Raw genomic sequence first — 23,070 nt, 5'->3', positions numbered from 1 at the left:
ACACAGCTCCTTTCTGGGAACACACTTTGACCAACACCAATAGCAAAGGACTGTTATTAAGTCTATTAAGCCTGAGTTGATAGATTTTTTTTCCAGAATAGTAACAGATGGCAAATGGTGGTGGTACAGCTGCTAGGACTGGGAGAGAATGGATGTTGGTTTGTCATTTCAGTGGATGCTGGCAATAATTCATATTTATGTTTATACAGGGTCTTTCCTCTTTGAGAGCACTTTACAAACCAGGTGATAAATAATGGGTCTGGCGTTAACATGGGCTGGTAGAGCTCATCCCTGTGCCCATGTGGCCAGTGTGGGAGGGTAAACATAAGGGCATTGGCCTGTGCTTCCTACACAGCCTGGATGTGGATGAGGCAGCTGCTTTACCTAACATAGTGCCACTCAGCAGGGATTTCAGGCAGAAAAGGAGGGTACACAGCTGGAATTCAGGGGGTGACACTGGTATCCAGGGTGTCAGGTACTACTTTGGGTACCTGGACTGACCTCTGGCTGTGTGGAGCTTCATGTAGACTCTTCCCAAAGACATCTGTGTCCCACAAGAAGCTCCCTTAGGGAGTGGATAGCCACCAGCCATGCTGTCCTTGCAGGGTCAGACACTGCAGCAAGGGCTCTGCAGATCACCTGGCACTGGCAGATCTGCTGAGGCTTCCTTTCACTCTGTGCAAGTTAGGCGTGGCTCCAAGGCCCTCTTGACTCTGACACTTGCTCTCCATCAGCCTTGCTGAGTTGTGCTGTGAAGGCAGGCAGCGTTTCCAGGCCCATCTTTAGTCCAAGAATTTGGAATTTATATGAGAAGGAATCAAGATTTTGTGTGGATTGGCTCACTGTCTCACAGTGTTACTGCAGGAGATAAGTTTGGTGGGTATAACAGTGAAATGACAGAAATCTGGGACTCATAAGCAGAAAGGGCACTTTTTAGTGCTTCTTGTGTATTTATTAGGAGCTGGATCAAGACCACCACTTACTAATCCTCCATTACTAGCAGATCAGTTGCCATAATTGCATCCAGGAAAAATCTCTCAGCAAGAGCTAAGTTTATAAATCCATAAGAATTACAGCACTGTTGTTTTCCCTCATGCAAAGGGTCAGAACTTCCAGGAAAACACAGGAAGAAATCATTAAAAAGCACTTAAATGAACATTAAATGGTATTTTAGAAACTTGAAAAACATTGAAGGTAGGTAAAATGTCAACTTTATATAATTTTTCCTTTCTTTATACTATATTCAGATCACCTTTTCAGGAAGGAGTGCGTAAAGTGAGAAGGATGTGTTAGGATTAATGGGTAATAACATTTGGAAACTTGCCAAATACTGTTTCCCTAGGATGGTGTAAAAACTTCTTTTTCTTTATAAAGTATTTGAAATTTTGAAGATGAGGAAGTTGCTCTGCATTAGTACCAAAAGAGGCATGACCAATTTTTAAGTATTCAGAAGAAGATATAATGAAATAATTTTTATTCATTTGAGAATGAATGTCTAGCTAGCAAGAGAAAAATCCTCCCCTTTACATTGCTTTCAGTGTAATGGTAAGTGATATAAGGAAAAATACAAAACCATGCTAATGGGGCCATTCTCTGATTTCTAGCTCATTTCCACAGACTTCTGAGCTCAGCTAAGGCTGTGAATCTGGATGATCTTAGCCAAATGAAAGTTATGAATCTCTGGGGTGTGAACATTGCCAACTATTGCCCTTTTCTGTATTCAGTTAGAGTGGCTGAAGGTATGGCGCAAGTATGGTTTTGGCAGCAAGGCAATTAGAAAGTCATGACATTACTTAAAAGTTTAAAATCCAGTAAATCCAGTCCTTCACCTGGAAATGTAAGCAATTCTTTAGCCAGCAGCCAAGGTACTATATAATGCATAACAAATGTAATTGAAGCCCTACAGGGCTGGTCCTTTCTTCTCCAGTAAATACTCTGAGGTTTTTCTCCTTTCCCAGAGGTCCAAGAAAAGGGCAGCTTTTCTAGTGCTGTACTGATGGGAAGGCTCACGGAGTCAGTGATGCCAAACCTGTGCCAAAGTGCCTGGTCACAGCAAGGAGGAGGAGGAGGAGAGTTTGCTTTGTGGACTGCCTTGGCCTTGCTCTGTGCATCTGCAGGGCTGGCACAAGGCAGGGAGCAGCTCTAAGTGCCCACAGTTTTCCCATTGGGAATGATGCCAGCAAACCAGATAATAGTTGGTAGCCCCTAGCATACTGCTGTTTTCTGGCTTCGTTGTTGTCCTGAGAAATCTCGAAGGACTGTTTTCAGGAGTTAAATGATTCTGGAGTTTCATGCATTTTTTAGGACTTTCATAGTATCCTTAAATTCGATATTTCCACATTGTGTAATCTTATATCCTAAGAATGCTGTGGGTTGGCAATACCTCCTGCCCTTTTTGTTATTACCCTGTGTATCATTTTATGCAGCACAGTCAGGATTTGAGAGCAGCTGACAGCCCAACTGCACTGTCTGTTTAACTGCAGGAAACCACACTTTATCCCTGTCTGAATGCTAATGGAGTAATGATAACAGATAATTAATTGAATGCCTTTTTCTCTTTTCCTTTCTTTTATTCCTCTCGTTGAACATACTCCCTAAGTACACAAATAAAATCCTCAATTAAAATTTATGGATTAATGAATTGAACAACAAATCTTTCCTTTTTTTTTTTTTTTTTTTTTTTTTTTTCCTGAATCTCAGTGAGAATTTGGCTGATTTTCACTTGTGCTACCCTGTCAAACATTTCAGTTGTCAAAATTGGTAAGTATGCACTGGGCTGTCTTGTGGGTACATCACTGTATCAGTGCTTATCAGAATGATGGAAAGTGATAACAACAGTCTGGGATTCCTCCTGTGTCATTGTGTGTGGTGTTCACACTGCCCCCAAGCCAGGAGCTTGTAAGGATCAGTGCAATGGGTCACACTCCCCTCAGAAGGATTAGTCTTACTGCATTTTTATGGGGTAAATATTGTCTACCCAGGAATGACCCTTCAGAGTTTGTGACATCAGAAATGCTTGTCAGAGTGAGGGCTGCAGGCTCAGCATCCCCCAACCCCACAGCATAGCCATCCACTTAATTACAGGAGTACATGATCAGTATGATTGCACATGCTCAGTGGTATCTTTATGTCATAAAAAGAAGAAAATTGATCTGAAAGCGTTTTCTATGAACTGCCACTTAGTTTGCAGAACTGAGCACACACTTTACATCTGCAGGCCGGAGGTTAGTGACATACAAGCAATCACACAGCAAGTGGCAGGTAAAAACAAACAGGAAAAAGAGGCTATCACAGCTAATAAAGAGTCTTGTTGCATGCTGAATAAAGCTTTTTATGACTTTATTCTTTTGCTTGAAGCAAATAGTACATTTTGTTTCTGTTTTGCAGTGAGCATAAGCTTTGGAAGGTTAAACAGAGAGTATTAGATTATGGTAAGTGGTCATCAGAGGCTTGCTTTACAGTCATGGCCTGTTAAATTGTTTACTGAACCTCATTATATATATATCTCTGAGGCTGATGTGTGTCCCATTTATCTGGAAGACCTGAGTCTGTTGATTTTTTCATAAACGGTGAATAAACAAACATAAAATTTAAGATTCACTTTATTATAAGCTGTGGTTTATAGTATAATTATAGTAGTAAGAAGTCACTGCAAACATACCAGTTGCATCCATAAACTTTCAGCATTTTGTTTAATATCTTCATTGATGATCTGGGTGAGGGATTGAGTCCACCATCAGTAAATTTGCAGATGACATGAACTGAGAGCAGGTGTCGATCTGCTGGAGGGTGGGAGGGCTCTGCAAAGGGATCTGGGCAGGCTGGGTGGATGGGCCAAGTCCAACAGCATGAAGTTAAACAAGTCCAAGTGCCGAGTCCTGCACTTTGGCCACAACCAGCCCTGCAGTGCTACAGGCTGGGACAGAGTGGCTGGACAGTGCCAGCAGAAAGGGACCCAGAGGTACTGATTGACAGCTGAGTGAGCCTGAGCCAGCAGTGTGCCCTGGTGGCCAAGAGGGCCAATGTCCTGTACCAGGAATAGTGTCACCAGTGGGAGCAGGGAGGTCACCCTTCCTCTGTACTCGGCACTGTGAGGCCACACCTCGAGTGCTGTGCCCAGGTCTGGCCCCTCAGTTTGGGAAGGACCTTGAGACACTTGAGTGCATCCAGAATAGGCAACGAGGTTGGTGCGGGGCTGGGAACACAAACCCTGTGAGGAACGGCTGAGGGAGCTGGGGGTGCTCAGCCTGGAGAAAAAGAGACTCAGAGGTGACCTTATCATGCTGTACAACTTCTGAAAGGTGGCTGTAGTCAGGTGGGGGCCGATCTCTTTCTCCAGGCAGCAACTGACAGAATGAGAAGACACAGCCTTAAGCTGTGCCAGGGTAAGTTTTGGTTAGATGTTAGAAGGAAATTCTTCACTGAAAGAGTGATTTTGTGTTGGAATCGTCTGCCCAGGGATGTGGTGGAATCACCGTCCCTTGAGGTGTTTTAAAAAAGACTAGACATGGCAGTCAGTGCCTCCTAACACCAGGAGGTGTTAGGTCATAGGTTAGACTAGATGATCTTAAAGGTCTTTTCCAACCTAATTCATTCTGTGATTCTGTGATTCTATAATTCTCTTATTGTGTATCTTAGCACAATTTTACCAATACAGGTTTTTAGACCTGCTTTTCTACAGCTGTCAGTTAATCTGGCAGAAGCTGGACAGACATCAGGGTCTGATCTCAGTGCTGGAAAGAGGTTGGAAGAGGAAGGTGATTAGTCATGCAATGACCCCATGGCACTCATCCACTGTGCTCATGGGTCAGCTTCTCACTTGCTGCCTTTGAAGCTGTTGTGTGTGGTTTTGTTTGCCTCAAAATGCTGTGCTGGGCACTATCTATTTGGGAACAACTCGAATCCCTGAGCAGAGGAGGGGAGGAAGAAGCAGCCTGGACATCAGGATCACTTGGAGTTAGACTGTTCCAGGTAAGCAGAAGTTGATCCATACAACTGTGTTTCTGCTTTGTGCAAATCCTGTCACTCAGGACAATTCAATTTCAGCATTGGGTGTACAGGTAACAGTGCTAACTTCAGGTTACATTGAGCATCTCTGTATTGTTCACCTGAAGGACACAGTTTTGTACTTCTGTAATACTTCAGCAAGGAATGTAAAAGGACTTCATATGAATAACAAAGAAACAAGAGGTTTGGGTGTTTGGACATTTTGAGATGTACAAAAAGTGACAACTTTCAGAAAAATGTTTTATCTCCTTCTCCCCCCTTACCTTTTAACTCTGGTTCTAGGTTCAGGATATGTAAACCACAGCCTGTAAAGGACAGCCCAGAGCTGCTGTGTGGGAAAAATAGGGAGAGGCTGGATCTGTGCAACTGGAGCTTGGACACCAGGGGATTTCCAAGAGCCTCTTGAGGCAGGCAGTGCCAGTGACCCTGGTGTTTGTATAGTGGTGCTCAGTTAATCTCTGTAGAACGATACTTGTTTGGATGAAAGTCAGGTGCTGCTGGGGCAGCCTGCCAGTGAAGACTTTTACGTATGTGGTTTATTGATTTGCAGAATTCATTGAGGTATTTCCAGATTTCCTAGAACCAGGGCATGACAATAAGTCCTCAGATAACCTTTGTTGTTGGACAATCCAGGCAGAATGAGAGGTAGAGCCAGGGAACTGCTGAAGTACAGGAGCAGGCTGGAGTGGGCAGAAATAGGTTTATGGGAGCAGAGGGGGAACTCAAAGAAGTGCTAGGGCACAAGATGTTCTGGAATAAATTCCCTTTTGCATCATTTGCACATGCTTATTATCTGCTCTGTAGCTGAGCTTCAGGTTGCTTGGAGTTTTTTTTTCCCCTAAGCAATTGTGGGTTACACTGTGCACAGTGTGTTGTACCTCTATAATCTGTAGCTTTGTGCTGGACTTTTGTAATGTAAAAGAATTTATAATTTCTCTGAGAATGTGGACAAGTCTGTTTTACCAGTGTTAACACTTGCCTTTCTCCACCATTCCTGCCTCTTCATGTATGACTGTAACTGGGGGATTGAGCACAGTGGCACATGAGCCACTGTGTTTAAGTAGAAATTAAAAAAGGGATGGAAAATGTAAACATTAATAAGGAAATATAGTCACATGCCAACAAAGAGAAAAAGATACATCTGAAAATATTGTTGCAGAAGCAGATAAATTTAAATTGGAGATAAAAAGCTAGTAGTATTATTTATGGGCCAGATTCCTTTGCTTTATAGTGGGAAAACGTAAAAAAAGCAATAATGAAGATCATTGTCAGGAGAATGCTCTTTACTTTTCTGAAAGCCTTGTATTAGATGGCTTCCCATTCTGTAGTGTCTTTGGGAAGCAGGGTCCAACCTCATCCTGCAGAGGGAAGGACACAAGCTCTTGGAGCAGGGCTCAGCACACAGTGGTCTCATAGCAAACCAGGGACTGCAAGGCTAAAGCAATGTTTAACTCAGATTACTTCTACTTTAATAATTAGTCAATTGCCAGTTCCCACACTCTGAAGGGCATGTTCTTCTTTGGTGGCATGCAGTGTGCCTCCTTTTTTCAGTACTCAGCCATTAAAAATGCACTGATTTCCAGGACTGACCTGCAAGTGGCTGTTTTATGGGTCTGACTTGCCCCTTCATCTCACCAGAAGAAAAGGATGAAGTTGAGCACATTCCCACATAAACTGGGAGATAGGCTTGTTTCTACTGGGTGAACCCTTCTGCCTGCATTTCCAGGCACCCAGCACCCTTCCTGGACCTTGGGTCTGCTGCTGGGTAGGAGAGGTGAGCCTGCACCTTTGAAGGTACAGAGCAAGGAAGGGCAGGTTTGCTCCCTGAGTGAAGGAGATTATTCTTTTCTTGATAAAACCATCTCATTTTCTCCCTGCAATGAAGTTGTGTCAAAATAATACACACAATACTGTGCTCTTGGATTGAATCCAAACTGTGAAGTTCATCCTGTGAATATTATTTCTCTAGATTATTTTTCCTTATATTTTTACTTCCTTTCAAATATTCAAGTTGATTAAGAAAGACCAGCAGAAATGGCTTATTTCTTCCAGCAGCTGGCAGTGAAGTAAGACTAGTAATTTTCCCTATGATTTTTCTAAGCTTTGAATTAAATCCATGGATGTGGTGTTTTAAGTAGGGAATATTTAGCTTTGTTCTGCTCTGCCTGGTTCAGAACTGGACATTGAATGTGTCTCTTTCATGCCCAGCAAAGGCAGAGACTTGCCTTCTAGCTGCTTGTGTATAAACGTGTATCCAAGTAGGACAGGTCTGATGGAGAGAGTTGTGGTCCAGATAGTGGAGTCTGTCTCCAGTATCCTCTGCAAGTCTCCTAAACTGAATTGTTGATACCTCTCTGTCTCGGTTTTGCTCTCTTGAAATTTGTTTTAGAAAAGGTTTCCAAAGGGAAATTCTGGTGCTGGGGGCACATTTTCTTTTTTGTTGACATGCATGTTTTCGATTGAGGGAATAAAAGTTTTGCTGCAGAAGAGCATGCCCTCTCTGGGGTGTCTGCAGCCTCACTAAGCCTGGTCACAGTTGGTTCTGCCCTTGACAATGGGCATAAATGGAATTAATTATATGGGGTCCAGGCTCAGTAACTGCATTTTAAAAGGCTCTCAGTAAGTTATTAAATCAGCAAGAAAGCAGCACTGAGGCCCAGCAGATGCAGAAGCTGTATGCTGTGGTAAACCTGTGTGTGTAAAATTTCTCTCTAAAAAGATTTTAGCACTTCACATGACCTCTGCTAATACTTATTTTTAAGGGACAGTCTGTGTCAGCAGCCTCAGCTGCACAGTGCTGGGGGCTATTCTCCAGTCTGGACTGCTTTCCGGGCAGCATGAAGTGGCCTGATATGAGCTGTTGACTTGTCCTAATAGTTTTTGTTGGCACAAACATAGCCATGACCCAACTGCAGTGGCAATGCAGCCATGCTTTCCAACAGCCTTTGGGTGTCTTTTCCAAGTGCTAAAGCCTGTGACCTGGTTGAATCAAGATGTAAGGGAGTCCTTTTAGGGATACTACACAAAAATACCTCTTATTAGTGATTTTTAAAATATGTATCTACTTCACTAGACAGCAGGATATGAGATTTTGAAGAGGGGTGCACGTGTGATCAGTGGGATGGGATGTTGCCTGTGTCACATAGGGACACAGGTCTTCACACCTTAAATATGTTACATATAACTCTATTCTCTATATATACATTCTCTATATGTATATATATCTGCTGTCTAGTAGTATTTTCTTTCCCACTGCTGCAGATACACCTGAAACTTGCATAGTTAAGAAAACCAACTACTTTTTCTAGTATGCTGTCCTCTAATTGAAATGTTGAGGTCCTGCTGAAATGACATTCTGTGTGGTCACCAAAATGCTGAGTATTGACAGATGTCCTTTTCAACATTATAGCCAGTCCTGTAGTTACACCAGTTCCCACAAGACCTCGGGGTCTCGGGGTCCTTTTCTTAATGCAGTCCTCTACTCTGATGGCAAACTGAACAGAAAGGCTTTTTGCCTCCCTAAAAATACATCAGACTAATGAAATGAGCAGCAAGTGCTGTTAGGAGGTCACTGGTCACCTGGGTCATTGGAGGCTTCTCCTCATGGTGGAGCTGGCAGGTGTTGTCCCACACAATGCAACATTTTCAATCCAATAAGGCTTAAATTATTTTATACTTGCAGAGACTCTCAAATCTCTGTTGTAGAGCCTAAATGAACAACCTGGAGCACATATTCTGCATAGATGACTGACTGCAGCTTATTAATCACATTCTCTGCCCAGGATCAGATAGTGAAGAAGTGACAGACCTTCCATATTGAACTGGATAACTTTAACATTAAAAAGACAGGAAAATATACCAAATAAGATAAGTACATCAAAGCTGCCTGCACTATGGTTCCTTGAAGAGCACACAATCGTTAGCATGAACAGTGCAGATATTCTGGTGAATGAATACCTGCTTAGATGCAAAAGAATAAAAGAGACTTCTCCTGTGCAACTGCTGTCAGTGAAATGAATAAAACACTGAAAACATAACCTGCCTACCATACTGCTTTGCCCATGATGGTCAGAGAGAGTCAAGCTGGCTGGTTAACAAGGAGAACAAAATCCATTTCTCCTACACAACTTAAAGGACCACAGCTGTACTCCCAGTTGACTCCCAGCTGTAACCAAGTTCAGGGTAACATTTCTAGTGTAGATTGTTCCTGAGAAGGAACATGCAGGTCAGTCATGCACTCTCCCTTGCTGCCACTAGTAGAGCAAAGTCTTATTTTCTAGGGTTTCAAATTCCAAGTGGAGAGTAGAGTGAAGCCCATCAGAAGACCTAGGCCTGAAGAGGAGTTTTGAGTTGCAAGTTGTCCATCTGGACCTACACTAACCTCTCGTGATTTCTTCTTTTTTGTAGGCAACATCTTTGTTGTCAGCTTGTCCGTTGCAGACCTTGTGGTTGCAGTTTATCCATACCCTCTGATCTTAAGTGCCATCTTCCACAATGGATGGACCATGGGAAATGTCCACTGCCAGATAAGTGGGTTCCTGATGGGCTTAAGTGTCATCGGCTCCATTTTCAACATCACGGCGATCGCAATCAACCGCTACTGCTACATCTGCCACAGCCTTCGCTATGATAAGCTCTTCAACCTGAAGAACACCTGCTGCTATCTCTGCCTGACCTGGGTGCTCACAGTGGTGGCAATTGTGCCAAACTTTTTTGTTGGCTCCTTGCAGTACGACCCCCGGATTTACTCCTGCACCTTTGCCCAGACAGTGAGCACATCGTACACCATCACGGTGGTGGTGGTTCACTTCATTGTCCCGCTCTCCGTCGTGATGTTTTGCTACCTACGGATCTGGATTTTGGTGATTCAAGTCAAACACCGGGTGAGACAAGACTGCAAGCAGAAACTCAGGGCAGCTGACATCCGAAACTTCTTGACTATGTTTGTGGTTTTTGTCCTTTTTGCTGTGTGCTGGGGACCATTAAACTTTATTGGCCTTGCTGTTTCAATTAATCCTTCAAAAGTGCAGCCACACATTCCAGAATGGCTTTTTGTCCTGAGCTATTTTATGGCCTATTTTAACAGCTGCCTCAATGCTGTGATCTATGGGCTTCTTAACCAGAATTTTCGGAAGGAATACAAAAGGATATTGCTGACACTGTGGACTCCCAGGCTGCTGTTCATTGATGTGTCCAAGGGCGGGACAGAAGGGATGAAAAGCAAGCATTCTCCAGCCATAACAACCAACAACAACCATGCTGAAATACACCTATGAGTCAGGACAGTACTATTTATTCTGGATTACAGTTGTATATATAATATATAAGAGCCTTTCTAGCTGTGTTCATTGCACAGCTGGTGTTGCCCTTATGCAAGGAAGGAGTCTGCAACCTTTCATGCTTAGCTTATTGCTGTGACATCAAGGCTTTCAATAAGGATTTTCAGAACAGAAATGACTGATCTTTTTTTTTTATATATGTCATCTTTCACTGTGTGCCTAATTATTCGGTTTGGTTGCTTTTGCCACAAGCATGCCAATACCCGAAAAGGGAAGTGTTCAGAGTGCATGGAGAAATGCAGTTATGCTTGAAATGCAACCTTCAAGAGACAGCAAAATTGCCATTTATTACACACAATCCTTTCTCCCCTCCTTCTGAATTCTATTTTTCTAGCATTAACTTAACCTGAACTGTATCAAACAAAGTGTAACCTGCATGGCTTTTTACCTTTTAGATAAGTAACCATATTAGCCAGCAGGTGTATGTATGGGCATGGTGTGTGTTTTCCTTTTTTTTTTTCTCTTGAGGTTTAGGAGCTATCCTGGGCTAGATGTGAGGCAGGCAGAAGCCAGACCAGTGTGTGTCTGATGCACTCATTTTAATTGAGTATCTACAGACATTAAGTACCCTTGCACTCTCCTTCCCAGGCCATGAGTAAGTATATGACATATGACATAATCTAATTGCAGTAAGATACTTTGAGCCTGATTCTAATTTAGGCAGTATCCTGTCATGGCCAGGAGTCATTCCAAACATCTTTCTAAAGTCACTGCTACAAACATCACAATAAAAAAGATGAACATAGCAGAGTCCCATCTGTGCAACGCAGATTGCGACTTTTAAGTTCCAGTAACATTTGCACTTGCAGACAAAGGCAGAAGGGGAAGGCAGTGTTTTTACAAAAATCCCTCCTTTTTCCCATCACAGAACATTAATTTGCTGATGGGAGAAAAAGTGGAAATTTTTTCCCATTTTATTAATGTACAGAACTGTAATTAACTCACGGAGTGGGGAGACAAAAGCTACTTAAGCATAATTATGCATCAGTTCTGTTTAAGCCTGGACTGTGCTGTCTGTATCATTGGAAACAATGTCATGAAGTTCTGGGGAGGCCAGTATCACATTAGACATAAGCACATGGGCAAAGATAAGGCTGTTTAATGGAGTATGAAAGGGGTGTGTGTGTGTGTGTGTGTGTGTGATGGCAGTTGTCTGTAGATATGACTTCTTTGTTTCCTTAGCTTCATTGTGAATTCATCTCTTTATGGCTTTAAATGTGGATCCTGCTTTGAAACAATCACATAAAATCAACAGGTAAGACTCCCCTGGTGCAACTCTACCTTCAGGTTAGCACCCCTGCCTTGATGCAGGTGTGCAGAGGGGCGCAGCAGAGAGGGGCAGGTCTGAGCCCTGGGGCTCTAACGAGGACAGCAGGTAGCCCTGCCCCTGGTCAAGGCCTGCAGTTTTCTCTCTTTGGTTCTAGTCAAGGCAGGACTAATTCCCAGCACTGAGCCCTGAAAGACCAAGACCAGACTTTGTAGGCACCTGGAGATGGAGGTATGTAGGATTTCCCCAAAGCCTGAGCAGGCAGTGTGCCTAATCCATAGTGAAAATAGTAAGCCATTTGTGCACTGCTTTCTGAAACCAACTTGCTGCTGAATGTCCCTTCTGCTGATTTTTTTGGGGAAGAGGAATTGAGAGAAATTAAGATTCTTTCTGAAGTGGGCCAAGGAACTTTGTATGCTGCATTGCCTCCATGAGGACCGAGTGTCTCTGTTGCTGCTGCTGTGTGGTGAAGGTCACTGCAGTAGCAGGAGGGCCCTGCATTTATAGGGTGCCCTGGCACTTAGGAAGTTTCAAACTTGAACATCTAAGCCACTTCAGATGAATGTTGTTTTAAAATGCACTGCAGCCAGCCTCCCATAATAGGAATCAAACTGAGTTCTGTTTTGGCCTCTTAATCTGCCTCAGCATGGCCAAATAAAGGTATTTTGACCCTCAGAAATAACTGTCGCCTTCCAGAAAAACCACCCTGGATGAATTCACACCATTCCATGCAAGCAAAATAATTTTGAGTTAAACTTGGATAAGAAAAGCACTGAGGGCGCATAACTGCAGGCAGTGTTTGTCCCATCACGCCTGGGAGATGTCCCGTGTTCCATGACTAGTCTTCAAAGTAATTTGCAATTAGCCACAAAGTGTTAGTTAGAACCACATTAGCAAATAATTAGAAGCATCTAGTGCTAAGTGAAATATACTGCTTTAAGACAATTGTGAAGAATCTTGTACAAGTTTGCCAAATATCTCAAATACCCCAAAGTTGGGGTTTCATTTTACGGATTCTTGTCTTTTTAACTGAATGTTCAGTGAAGGTAATGTGGTATGGGTTTTTTTAAATTTTATTCTTTAAGCTTGTATTTGCACTATTTCTTATTCAGGCTTCAAAGTTAACAGCCAGCAAGTATTTGAACCAAACCGAGTCCAAAGAGGTGCTGAACAGGCAAGCTGTGAGAGTCCCTTCTACAGCTGGCAGGAGTGGGAGCAGCAGGAGCATGATAGGGCATCTCTGCAGGACTCACAGAGTCTCCACTCAACCAAACTATGCAAAATGATCTGCTCATCTTCTGCCACAGGCTCTGAGCAGCTCCTGCCCAGATCTCTGCAGGGGATAGGCAAAGTACCTGCTGTGCTGGAGTGGGTCTGAGCAGCTCCCTGCAGTGCAGACCCCGCAGGCTGGGGATGGCTCTGGCAGCACAGGGAGCACAGCCCTGGCACAGCCTGTTCAGAAGGGCTCTGGGTGTCCCAGCGAGGTGCCCAGGGCTGGGCTGATTCAGCCACCACGGCTGGAGGCTTCAGCTCAGTCCTGCTGGAGCTGAGGTTTGTAATATGAACCATGGGAAGCAGGGAATGTAGCCTCAAACAGGAAACGCTGTGCCATTTGTTAGCACTTTGAGAGAGGCAGCGCTTAGGATAGGATGGAGTTTTATATTGATTTATTAAACTACCCGAGCAGCTCCTTATTTTTATGTTAGGAAATGGTTAACAGGGTACAGAGAGTTTATTTTTGTTAGCATTTGTTTACAGAAAAAGGGAAGTGTGTTTTAGCTGGGAATGCTGAGCACAGTGTCACAGTTTCCCTATGAGAATCTAGCTTTAGTACAAATTTGAGATTCCAGTGAGATCCCACAATTTTAATCATATTCTGCCAATTCCACCTGTTGCATATCTGGCCTTAAGTCTCATTGAGATCTCATATAAACTAGTTTCAAATCACTTGCTCTGGGTTTGATATGGTGTGTCAAATACCTATTCTAGTCCCAAGCTCTAAAATAGTTGTTTTGGAAACTTAGGGAGAGGCAGTATAGCTATGAAGAAAGAGTAATATCTTGCCACAAAGAAATATTTTTGGGTGTTACTAATGAATGTTGTTTCATCAATTTAAGAAGAATGTAACCAATATATTTATATATAAATGTATATTGCATATGCTGTTTCCATTTTAATGTTTGATTGAGAATCCTTCAGTATACTTTCCTATTGCCATTTTTGTTCATAAAATAGATTAATTCCCTTTACCTGTTAAAAATGTAATAAATCTGCCATTGGACTACTTACTGATTTTTTTTTCCTCCACTAGCAGTTAATTTTTAATAAATATTTGGAACATCAGCTTGAGTTTTGTTGACTCCCAGAAAGCAGATTGAATTGACAAATCTGCTTGAGTTCACACATATCTCAGCAGCCCAGCTTGGACCTGGAGGTGAATGACCTAGGGCGTCTGAGATGTCTCCTTGGATCCACATGTTTTGTTCCACTTGCCTGTGATCCAGCTGCCTGATGCACTCTGGCTTTCCTCATCAGGGAAAAGACTTTCTCCATAGAGCCATTGGTCTTCTCACTGTGTGCTCCTTCAATGTCCTTTGTCTTTCTTGTCCCTGTCCGTGCCTATCCGTGTGTGTCCGGGGGGTGCTATGGAAGCAGATTTGTCACATCCATTTCCTTGCTTTTTCCTGGAAGGACAGCACAGCTGAGCTGGGAGCAGAGGCTGTGGGAGCCAGGGTGGTTGCAAGTCAAGGTACAAGGTGGCTGAGTTGTAGGGAAGGGATGGGTCAGAGAGGGTCACCCTGGGCTGGGGGCACAGTGGGGGCTGACACACACCCGGTGTCCATCACGCAGCTTTGTGAGGATGTTGTATCCAAGATGTTCTACTTGTGTTCTTTTCCCCACCTCTGTTTTGGGGCAAGTTTTGCTGTACTCATTCAGTTCTTCAGCCAATAGGTTCTAGCCACAGGTTGCACTGATTATATTCCTGTGCTGACTTGACTGGAGCTGTTCTGGGGGAGTCTGTGCTGGTTCTGGAGCAGTGAATATATGAGTATGGAGAGTCCAATTGTAACTGCAACTTGAGCTGTTTCCTAACCAGATGTCACATATAGCCATGGTGTTAAGATACTAGAGGTTGAGATTATCCAGTAGAACAAAGAACATGTGTTAAACCAAAGAATTGCTGAAAAGCCATGGAGCAGACATGTTGAATGAACAAGGACTATTAATTCAATTACATCCCCAAGCAGTATTGTTACTTTTTCCCCTAATCTTTTCCAACAGGCACTGGACTTCACCTGCTGCTTCTACAGTGAAGCCTGCAAAGCTTGGTGATGTGACACACTGAAAGCAGTGTTTATGATAGTGGCAAATCTCAAAATGTGTCTCTGCAGAGCTGCCAGAAAACCCTTTCATGGACTTGTACCTGCTGTTTCTGCCATGTGGAACAGAATGAATTGAACTGTAAGAAGTAAGGCAGTGTTATTTATTTACTTACTTGTCACAAAGTATAGTAACTGGGAGATAAGACAGATATAAAATGCAAGAGGTGTGGTAATTTAATACCAGGATAAAATCTCTCTCATAGTGGCTATTTAGAAACCAATATTTGTCCTAATGTATTTACCTCCAAGCTTATAATTTATAACATGAAACCAGTCAGTAAAGAGCTAATGCATATGTATTTAAAATTTTATTGAAAAAATGTAAATCACTGGACCTAATGTGATATTTCTTACCACAAAAACCCTGAGATAAGAAATGCAGAATACGTTCTTATAAGAACTCTGTGATGGGATATGTAAATTTTTTTCATTGGTGATAAGAACCATAAAATTCATATCACTCATGAACTACACTTGTGAATGGAAGCTCCATAATATTGTTAACTGAATTTTCATTTTCTACTGCTGTTTATAATATCCATTATTCATGGGCTATAAGTAATGTACAGCAGAGATAGAATTTACAGTATAGGGTTGGTTTCCAGAGCAAACAAGGTGGGTCTGAACTATTAACTGAAATGTATTTCTATGTTTTCTTTCAAGCATGGTCTCCTGATAAGGTTTTTAATTCAAATGATTGCTTCTGAGAGATCAGGGAGACTTTAATGTCTTTTAGATTAGGTGCAATGTCTGTACAGTCATGGCTTGCTTAGATTACCTTTTAAATAGACTTCAGCCATCAAACCATTTTATGTCTGTCCAGTTGAAGCACAAAATTTATTTTGTATGTAGAATATTTTATACATAGCACATTAAATAAACTGTTAGGTCCTTCCTTGTGCTTTTTCTGCAAGCAAAATTTCTGAATTTCCCTGGAAATAGGTTGCAAATTTGTTTTCTGAACCGTAAGCAGGTTGCTTTGCCTCAAGGTAGGTTTCCACTGGTTTTGGTAAGTGTGTAGGATAGAGGTTTAATGTGGCATCAAAATACAACCATCTTCTGGGCGAAAAGTGACAGGTATTTTGAAATTTAAAAAAAAAGGTCATGGAAAAAGTTCCAAAATAATTTGGAAGAAGTAATTGTAATAGACATTTTTGGTTGAAATAAGAGAGAAATATTTGAAGGGATTGTACTAAACTGGGATCTGGCCAGGACAATGAAGTTACGAAACCCCTTAATATAAAAAATGACCCAAGGATTTTTATGGCACAGGGACACACAGGTGGCAGGGAATGGGTGTCTGGCTACAGAGAAACGGGCAATACATTAAGGAAAACTAAAGAAACCTAGAGAAAACCAGAGCACACTTTGGAAACTATTAAATGAACACATGTATTGGTAGTTTATCTAGCATTTTGCTTTTGATCTTTTTTCTCTTTCCCTCCCTAGCTATGACGTAGTTGTAAATAAAATGAAGTGGTTACTGTCAAGTGCTCCCAAAAGACAATTTTCCTTTGGTTTGTGTCTGGCTCTAGAGAGCCCCAAGCTGTAGGAACGGCAACCTGGGCACAGCTGGGCCAGGCAGGGATAGGATGGGGCTAATGAGCTACCCCTGGCTCTGTGCTGGGGCTGCTGTGCCACCCCTGGGGCACCACAGGGCTCCAGCACCCCAAGGTGCTGCAAAACGGGGACCACATCCATCTGCAGTGTGGACTGGTGAGACTAAACCAGGAGAGACACCTCGCTGGTGGTAGGAGGAGGCAGTTCTGCCCCAGGGGTGCTGAGGGTGGTGGGATTGCTGCCTTGGCACAATGCTCTTCATGGCAAAGTCAAAAGCTGCTCTGTCCTCGTAGCCTGTGGCTTTCTCTGCCCTGCTGGTGGTGATGGAGGAATTAAAGTGGTGACAAGGGGTGTTTTTCACACACAGGACCTGTCCTTGCTGCCCTGCCCTGGCTGTGTCTCTCCCAGCCCACCTGTCTTCACAGAGCTGCTGTGCTCCTGGCTGAGCTGGTGGCACCAAACCCTACCTGGGGGTGTGAGAAGCGTTAAATACTTGGGCAATGACACAGGTTAAACCCTGCTTGGGTTAGTCATAACCAAGCCATGCATCAAAGTGGTAGCCCAGCCTTTGTCTGCAAACCTTGAGGGCAATTGATTCCACTGAGACTTCTGATGTCTCCTAGACCAGAAATTCCCCTCCTTCCCAGGCTCATCCCTTCCCTGCAGGCCACCACTGAAACAGAGGAACAGACAGGTGTAGGAAAAAGAACTGCACTTTGGCTTGAAGCCCTTTGGATTATAGAGTAGACCTTATACTGCTTTCCTCATTGTATAGAAATGTGTATAGCTGTGATTATTTATTTATTGACACAGCCTGTGTTTTCCTAGAGGAATCAAGACCAGTCATACATTTAAAATTATTTGTTACACAAAAGTTTTATGCTTTTTCCTCCTGGGTACTTAAGAACAGATGGAAAACGCAGCAGGTGCTGCTAATGTTTTTCTACCCTTGGGAAAGCTTGTCACAGTTACCTGTTTATCTTGTTTATTTTGACATTTTGCTGCCTGAAACTGCTCTGTAACATAAAAGCACATGCAGGGTGGTTAGAGTTGAAGTCTTACAGATTCACATAGACTTGAACAACTGAAAATCAGTAACCTACAAGCAACAAAGAAAAATGTGGGGTTTTGTGCATGTGGAAGATGGCTGGTATTTTTATTTTTACTGAGGAAATGCCATGGAATTATTTGGGTTGGAAGGCACTATAAAGCTCATTTAATCCCAACTCCCCTGCCATGGGCAGGGACGCCTTCCACTGGACCAGGTTACTCAAAACCCCATCCAGCTTGTCCTTGAACACTTCCAGGGATGGGGCAACCACAACCTCTCTGGATAACCTGTAAGGTGAGCCAGGGCCTCACCACCCTCAAAGGGAAGAATTTCTTCCTTATATCTAATATAAGCCTGTCCTCTATCTATTATTTCTTGTCCTGTCATTCTATGCCCTTGTAAAAATCCCTCTCCAGCTCACTTCTGGCTCCTTTAGGTACTGGAAAGTGCTATAAGGTCTCCCTGGAGACCCTGTATTTCCGTCAGGGAATGCAGGGGTTTGCACTTTGTGTATCAGTGACTGAAAAGTGTAAAATGAGCTTTGCATTAGTTGCCATGCACAAGCTTTTCCTTTGCTTTTTCACAGGCAATAGAAGGCTCAGTTTATTTTCACCATGTTCTTAGGACTGTGCAGAAAAGGAATTAGGAGGTTGGTAATACAGATACTGAAGGGTTTCCTGTGCTCAGCATGTTTAAAAAGTGAAGTTGGTAGATGAAAAGCAAGGCCAGTCGTGCTCGCTGTCTGTGTGAGTCCTGCCCTGCAGCGGGACCGGCTCTGCTCGGTGCCTTTGTAAGAGCTCAAAAGTGGGGATGCTTCTCCCCTGCTGATCCAGCTGAGGGCTGGAGAGATTTGGCCAGGCTTTACTCCAAAAAGGAAATAAAGACTTTGTTTTTAAATTGTGGGTCCCTGGGCTGACAGAATGTGTAATTTCAGATGCCAGACTGGCAGCATCTTGCGAATGCTTGGAGCTGGTTTCTTGCCTTAGAGTGAGTTTTGGGGATTGTTGTTTGAGGAATTGCTCTTACATATAAGTGACCACTTCGAAGGGGCACGGAGCTGGGCTGGAGCAGCACAGCTGGTGATAATAGCTGGGATGGCAATTGCACCATCTCTCCATCTTCATGCTTTGTGGAGTATGGTGATCAGGCTTTTGGATAAGGAACAAATTGCACCTCTCTAACTTCACTGTCCCCTGGGGCTGCAGCAGAGAGTACTTATTACAGCCTGAGATAAAGGTGGGATGGCCACTTTGGAGCAATTTTTCTAGGTCTTCTCAGTTCTGAGTGTTGGTCTCTTGATTTGCTCATAACTCAGATTTCTTAGTTGTGCAGTTGCATCTGAAATTCACCTTTGAGCTGTTGAAGTAAAATGAATCCTGAACAACTGTCTGAATTCAGAGCTTTCAGCTGAGAGTTATGTCTCAGTGTTTAACAGAAATTAATACTAGCCATTAAACATCCCAGCTGCTAATTAAATGGGCCATTTCTATGTTATGTGTAAATCCATCCATATCTTCACTTTGCAGACAAATAGAATTTCATTAAGGCACTTCAGTAACTGCAAAGGGACAGAAACAGCATTTTGGGGTATTTTCTGTTCAGTGAATTATGTCACTGTCTTGTAGTGACTACTAAATACCTTAATGATATGTCTGGAGGAATTTATTCTAGTTTTGGCAGGGCCATTAGGATGATAAAGAGCTCAGCAAGGAAGTGTAAATTACAGAAATGGTGCTTGAATTTTCTAAGTCCATAGTTGCTGTAAGTTTTTACAAGGATGTGTAAAAAGAGCTAGATAACTTTGTACACAAGTCTATTTGTCAGACATACTGCACAAAAACACTGCCTTAAGCTGCAGTTCCTTTATATGATCAATGTGAAAAGGCTCCTTTTCCCAGCCTCTGTTCTCATATTTTTAGGTAGCAGCTAGCACTGACTTTGGGTTTTGTGTCAACTTGAAGAGTGGATGCTACCTAGTGGCTGAAGCAGGGGTCTGAGTGGAGGTGCCAAGTCAGGACATCTCGCCTCTGTTCTTGCCTCTTTCTGCTTGTTTTGTGACCTTGAGCTGAAGCGTGTTTTACCTCTGGTTCTGAGATGTAGTTAATTACACTGCAAAACACTGAGGATGAGACAATTAAGTTATCTAAGGGAATTGCACAATGATTAATTCTTAATTTGCTTTGTGATTTCTTTTTTTCTCATTAAGCCTGCTGAAGCAGGACCTTTGAAGTGAAAATCAAAGGTGAGTATTGGTTTTAGAAGTGTAAAGGATTTAATAAGTCAGCAGTGACAAAGCTTTGCAGAGCCCATGGTTTTATATTGGCCTGGGGCAAAACCCAGGGCCTGGGTTGTGTGTAACAGGTTCTCACACTGCTGCAGTCCCCTGATTTTTTTTTTAATTTTTTTTTTTTTTCTGTAACAGAACAACCGTTGTGAGAACAATCAAAAGCAGTGGGGGAAAGATGAAATCTGCAGTCCATGCTTGATTTGCTTAGATGTGCAATTATCTGTAACACATTAGAGTCCAGTCAAGCTCATTTATAATTTCCCTTGTGGTATTTGTGGAGTTGTTTCAATGCAGACGTAGGACTGAATTTATTTTGGTTTATTTGGTGTTCATACTAATGTCTACTGTCTAATTCTAGTGTCTGCAGGTGTTGTGATAACTGAAATGAGCCAGTTTTCTTGGTGAAAATAATTAGTGACAATGAAACATCAGATTTACTGCAATACTTTGTCCATACTGAGTAATTCTCCCTCCAGCATTGGGTCATGCATATTATTTGTGGACTAAACTCCTCCTGTCAGTGTGTTAGGCAGGAAACAGTAGGACTGATTATTTTGCTTTGTTTCCCAGCAAAGTGAACAAGACTAATTTCACTGAAAGCTGTAGTTATGCTAATGTAACATTAGTGTAGGAGGAGAAGTGTGCCCAATCCAGAATGATTTGGTTTTATCAGTTAGAAATTAGGACTGTTGGAGGTAAAAGTGGCAATAAAAAATGAAAGTGATAAGTGATTTAATGCTAGAAGTATAAATAGATTGTTTAAAAAAATTGGAGATTGCTCCAGCAGTTAAAATGTAGGCAAAATTAACAATATCCATAATGTTTGCAAAGGGGGAAAATGTACCATGTTCAGCTGACATGGGACTAGGGATTTAGTGGGAGTTGGCAGGCAAAAGCCCTTTTAAAAAGCAATGTGAGGCTGTGGGTCACTCTGTCTCACTATGCCATTAAAAATTTTCTATAAAAATTATACGTATAAAAAATTATATAAATGGTAGATATGTATATAATGGTGTATATATATAAAAAGGCATTAAAATTACTTCTATATTCTACAAAACTACATAATGTGTGTATTGAATATTCTTAAAGGCAATGAAAGACTGTATTTGGAGAGAGAAATCAGAGATACTACATTAATATATACATACACACAAAGAAACTCACACAGGTAGTATTGTTACTGCTAGAGTCTCTAAATTTGAGGAAAAATAGCAGTGGCTGTGTGCACTAGTGAGAGAGAAACTCATGTAGAAAATGTGTATTTTAAGCTACAGTGAAGGCCTGTCAAAACTGAGGCATAATAGCTTGTGTTCTCAACAAGAATATCACTTAGATTAAAACCCTTTAGCTTGGAAAAGACCTTTAAGTTCAACCAAGCTCTGCCAAGTCCAGCACCAATCCACGTCCCCAGGTGCCACATCTGTGTCTTTTAAATCCCTGCAGGAATGGCTGTGCTGCAGGTTTTCACAAATGGGACAGGAGTGCTGGGATTCATCCTTTGAGTTTTATTGTGGTATCAGTCTCATTGCATGGTTAAGACAATTGAAAGATGGCAATAGCTCACGTCTTGCTAAAGATTTCTTTCTTATGGAGTATTTAAAAAACTTTCTAGCCAATAGTGTATTGTTAAAGCTTACAAATGATTGTTCTAGCTAATCACTAAAAGCACATGTACACTTGCTTCAAACAATGCTTGCTTGTATGTTTTCTACTAACAATACAATATACTCTATTATTAAGTTTAAAATCTACTATCTTGTTAGGCATATTTTTCTAGTCTTAAGGTCTATCTTTGCTAAACCTAAAACTATTGTTTCATGTCCTTGCTTGCTACAATGACACAATAGTATTATTGTAACCTTTCTACTTTCAGACTTTGCAGCTCCAAGTTCTCTGTTCTTTCTGTTTCTGAGGCCTACTTTTACAGATTTCTGAAAACAATCTTACTTCTACTATGCTTTCTATAATGATGACTCTACCACTTCCCTGTTCCAGTGCTTGACAGCCCTTCCAGTGAAGGAATTTCTCCTATATCCAATCTAAACATCCCCCGGAGCATCTTGAAGCCATTTCCTCTTGTTGTGTGTTACCTGGGAAAAGAGGCTGGCACCCACCTGGCTACAGCTTCCTTTCAGGTAGTTGTAGAGTGATAAGGTCCCCCTTGAACTTCTTTTCCTCCAGGCCAACCAACCTCAGCTGCTCCTCATCAGCCTGGTGCTCCAGACCCTTCCCCAGCTCCATTCCCTTCGCTGGACAAGCTCCAGCCCCTTCCTGTCCTGAGGGGCCAGAACTTGGTGTCATATGCAAACTGAGTGTGCTCTTGGTCCCCTCATCCAGGTAACTGATAAAGATAATAAACAGGACTGGCCCAAACAGAGTTTGTCACAATTAGCTGTAAAATTGCATCCACTGCTTTGGTTTGTCAGCTAGACTGAATTTCTACTGCTTCTAAGTCATTTGGGTTGCATTTTATGCAGATGGGATGAAATGCATGAGGAGTAAATGTTTTGCAGACAATTTCACAGCTGCTGTGAAATTAGATATTCAATTATATTATCTGCTGGATTTCATTATTCAGAAAGATAGCTGGAGCTTTTGTAACCATCCTTTTCTAAATAATTTAACTGATTTTAGGATTGTTGCTGGCTGTGTGAAATTCCACCTAAATCCTCATCCCTGGTCCTGCTTCAGGTGAGCAGCTTTTGTGCAGTGACATCTTGACTCTTTGCCAGTGCCTTAGGTACCTGTTTCCTGCTCTGTCCCTGGAGCCTGGGTGACTTCAGTGCTCAACTACAGGCCCAAAATTATATATGGAGTTAGGCAGGAATTCTGAGAGACAGAAGCCTGAATTAAGAGCACCTCAGCACTGGACTAGGCTGGGCATGGGGATCTTTGAGCACCTGCCTGGCTCCCACTGCACTGCCTTTGGCTCTGGGTGAGATATCAGAATATTATTATTAATAATTACTGTGGTGATATTTTTTTTTTGTAAAGGGAAATGCAATCACTTCTTCATTTGACTTATTCCTAATTAGATGGTTAAATCAGGTGAAATGAAGGTGTTTTAGGCCCCTGTTCTGTTAACAATGTGGAAGGTATGATCAAGAGGGAAAGGTAACGCCAGTAAAGTCTGCAAAGAGGATGGTACACAGTGATTGCTCTGAGTCCCTGGT

General features: G+C 42.3%; 1 protein-coding gene across 1 annotated transcript in view; it reads left to right on the top strand.

Annotated features, from left to right (window-relative positions):
* The window catches only part of GPR50 (G protein-coupled receptor 50), a 45,037-nt gene extending 31,273 nt beyond the window's left edge, over positions 1–13,764 (top strand). The window contains exon 2 of the mRNA XM_021547759.3: positions 9,415–13,764. Coding sequence (XP_021403434.1) covers positions 9,415–10,283 — 869 coding nt within the window. The 3' untranslated portion in view covers positions 10,284–13,764. The remainder of the gene's footprint in view (positions 1–9,414) is intronic.
* Positions 13,765–23,070: the final 9,306 nt, after the last annotated feature.

Source organism: Lonchura striata, chromosome 14 (genome assembly GCF_046129695.1).
Source record: "Lonchura striata isolate bLonStr1 chromosome 14, bLonStr1.mat, whole genome shotgun sequence".
Taxonomy (NCBI): domain Eukaryota; kingdom Metazoa; phylum Chordata; class Aves; order Passeriformes; family Estrildidae; genus Lonchura; species Lonchura striata.
This window is presented reverse-complemented; position numbering and strand designations above follow the sequence as displayed.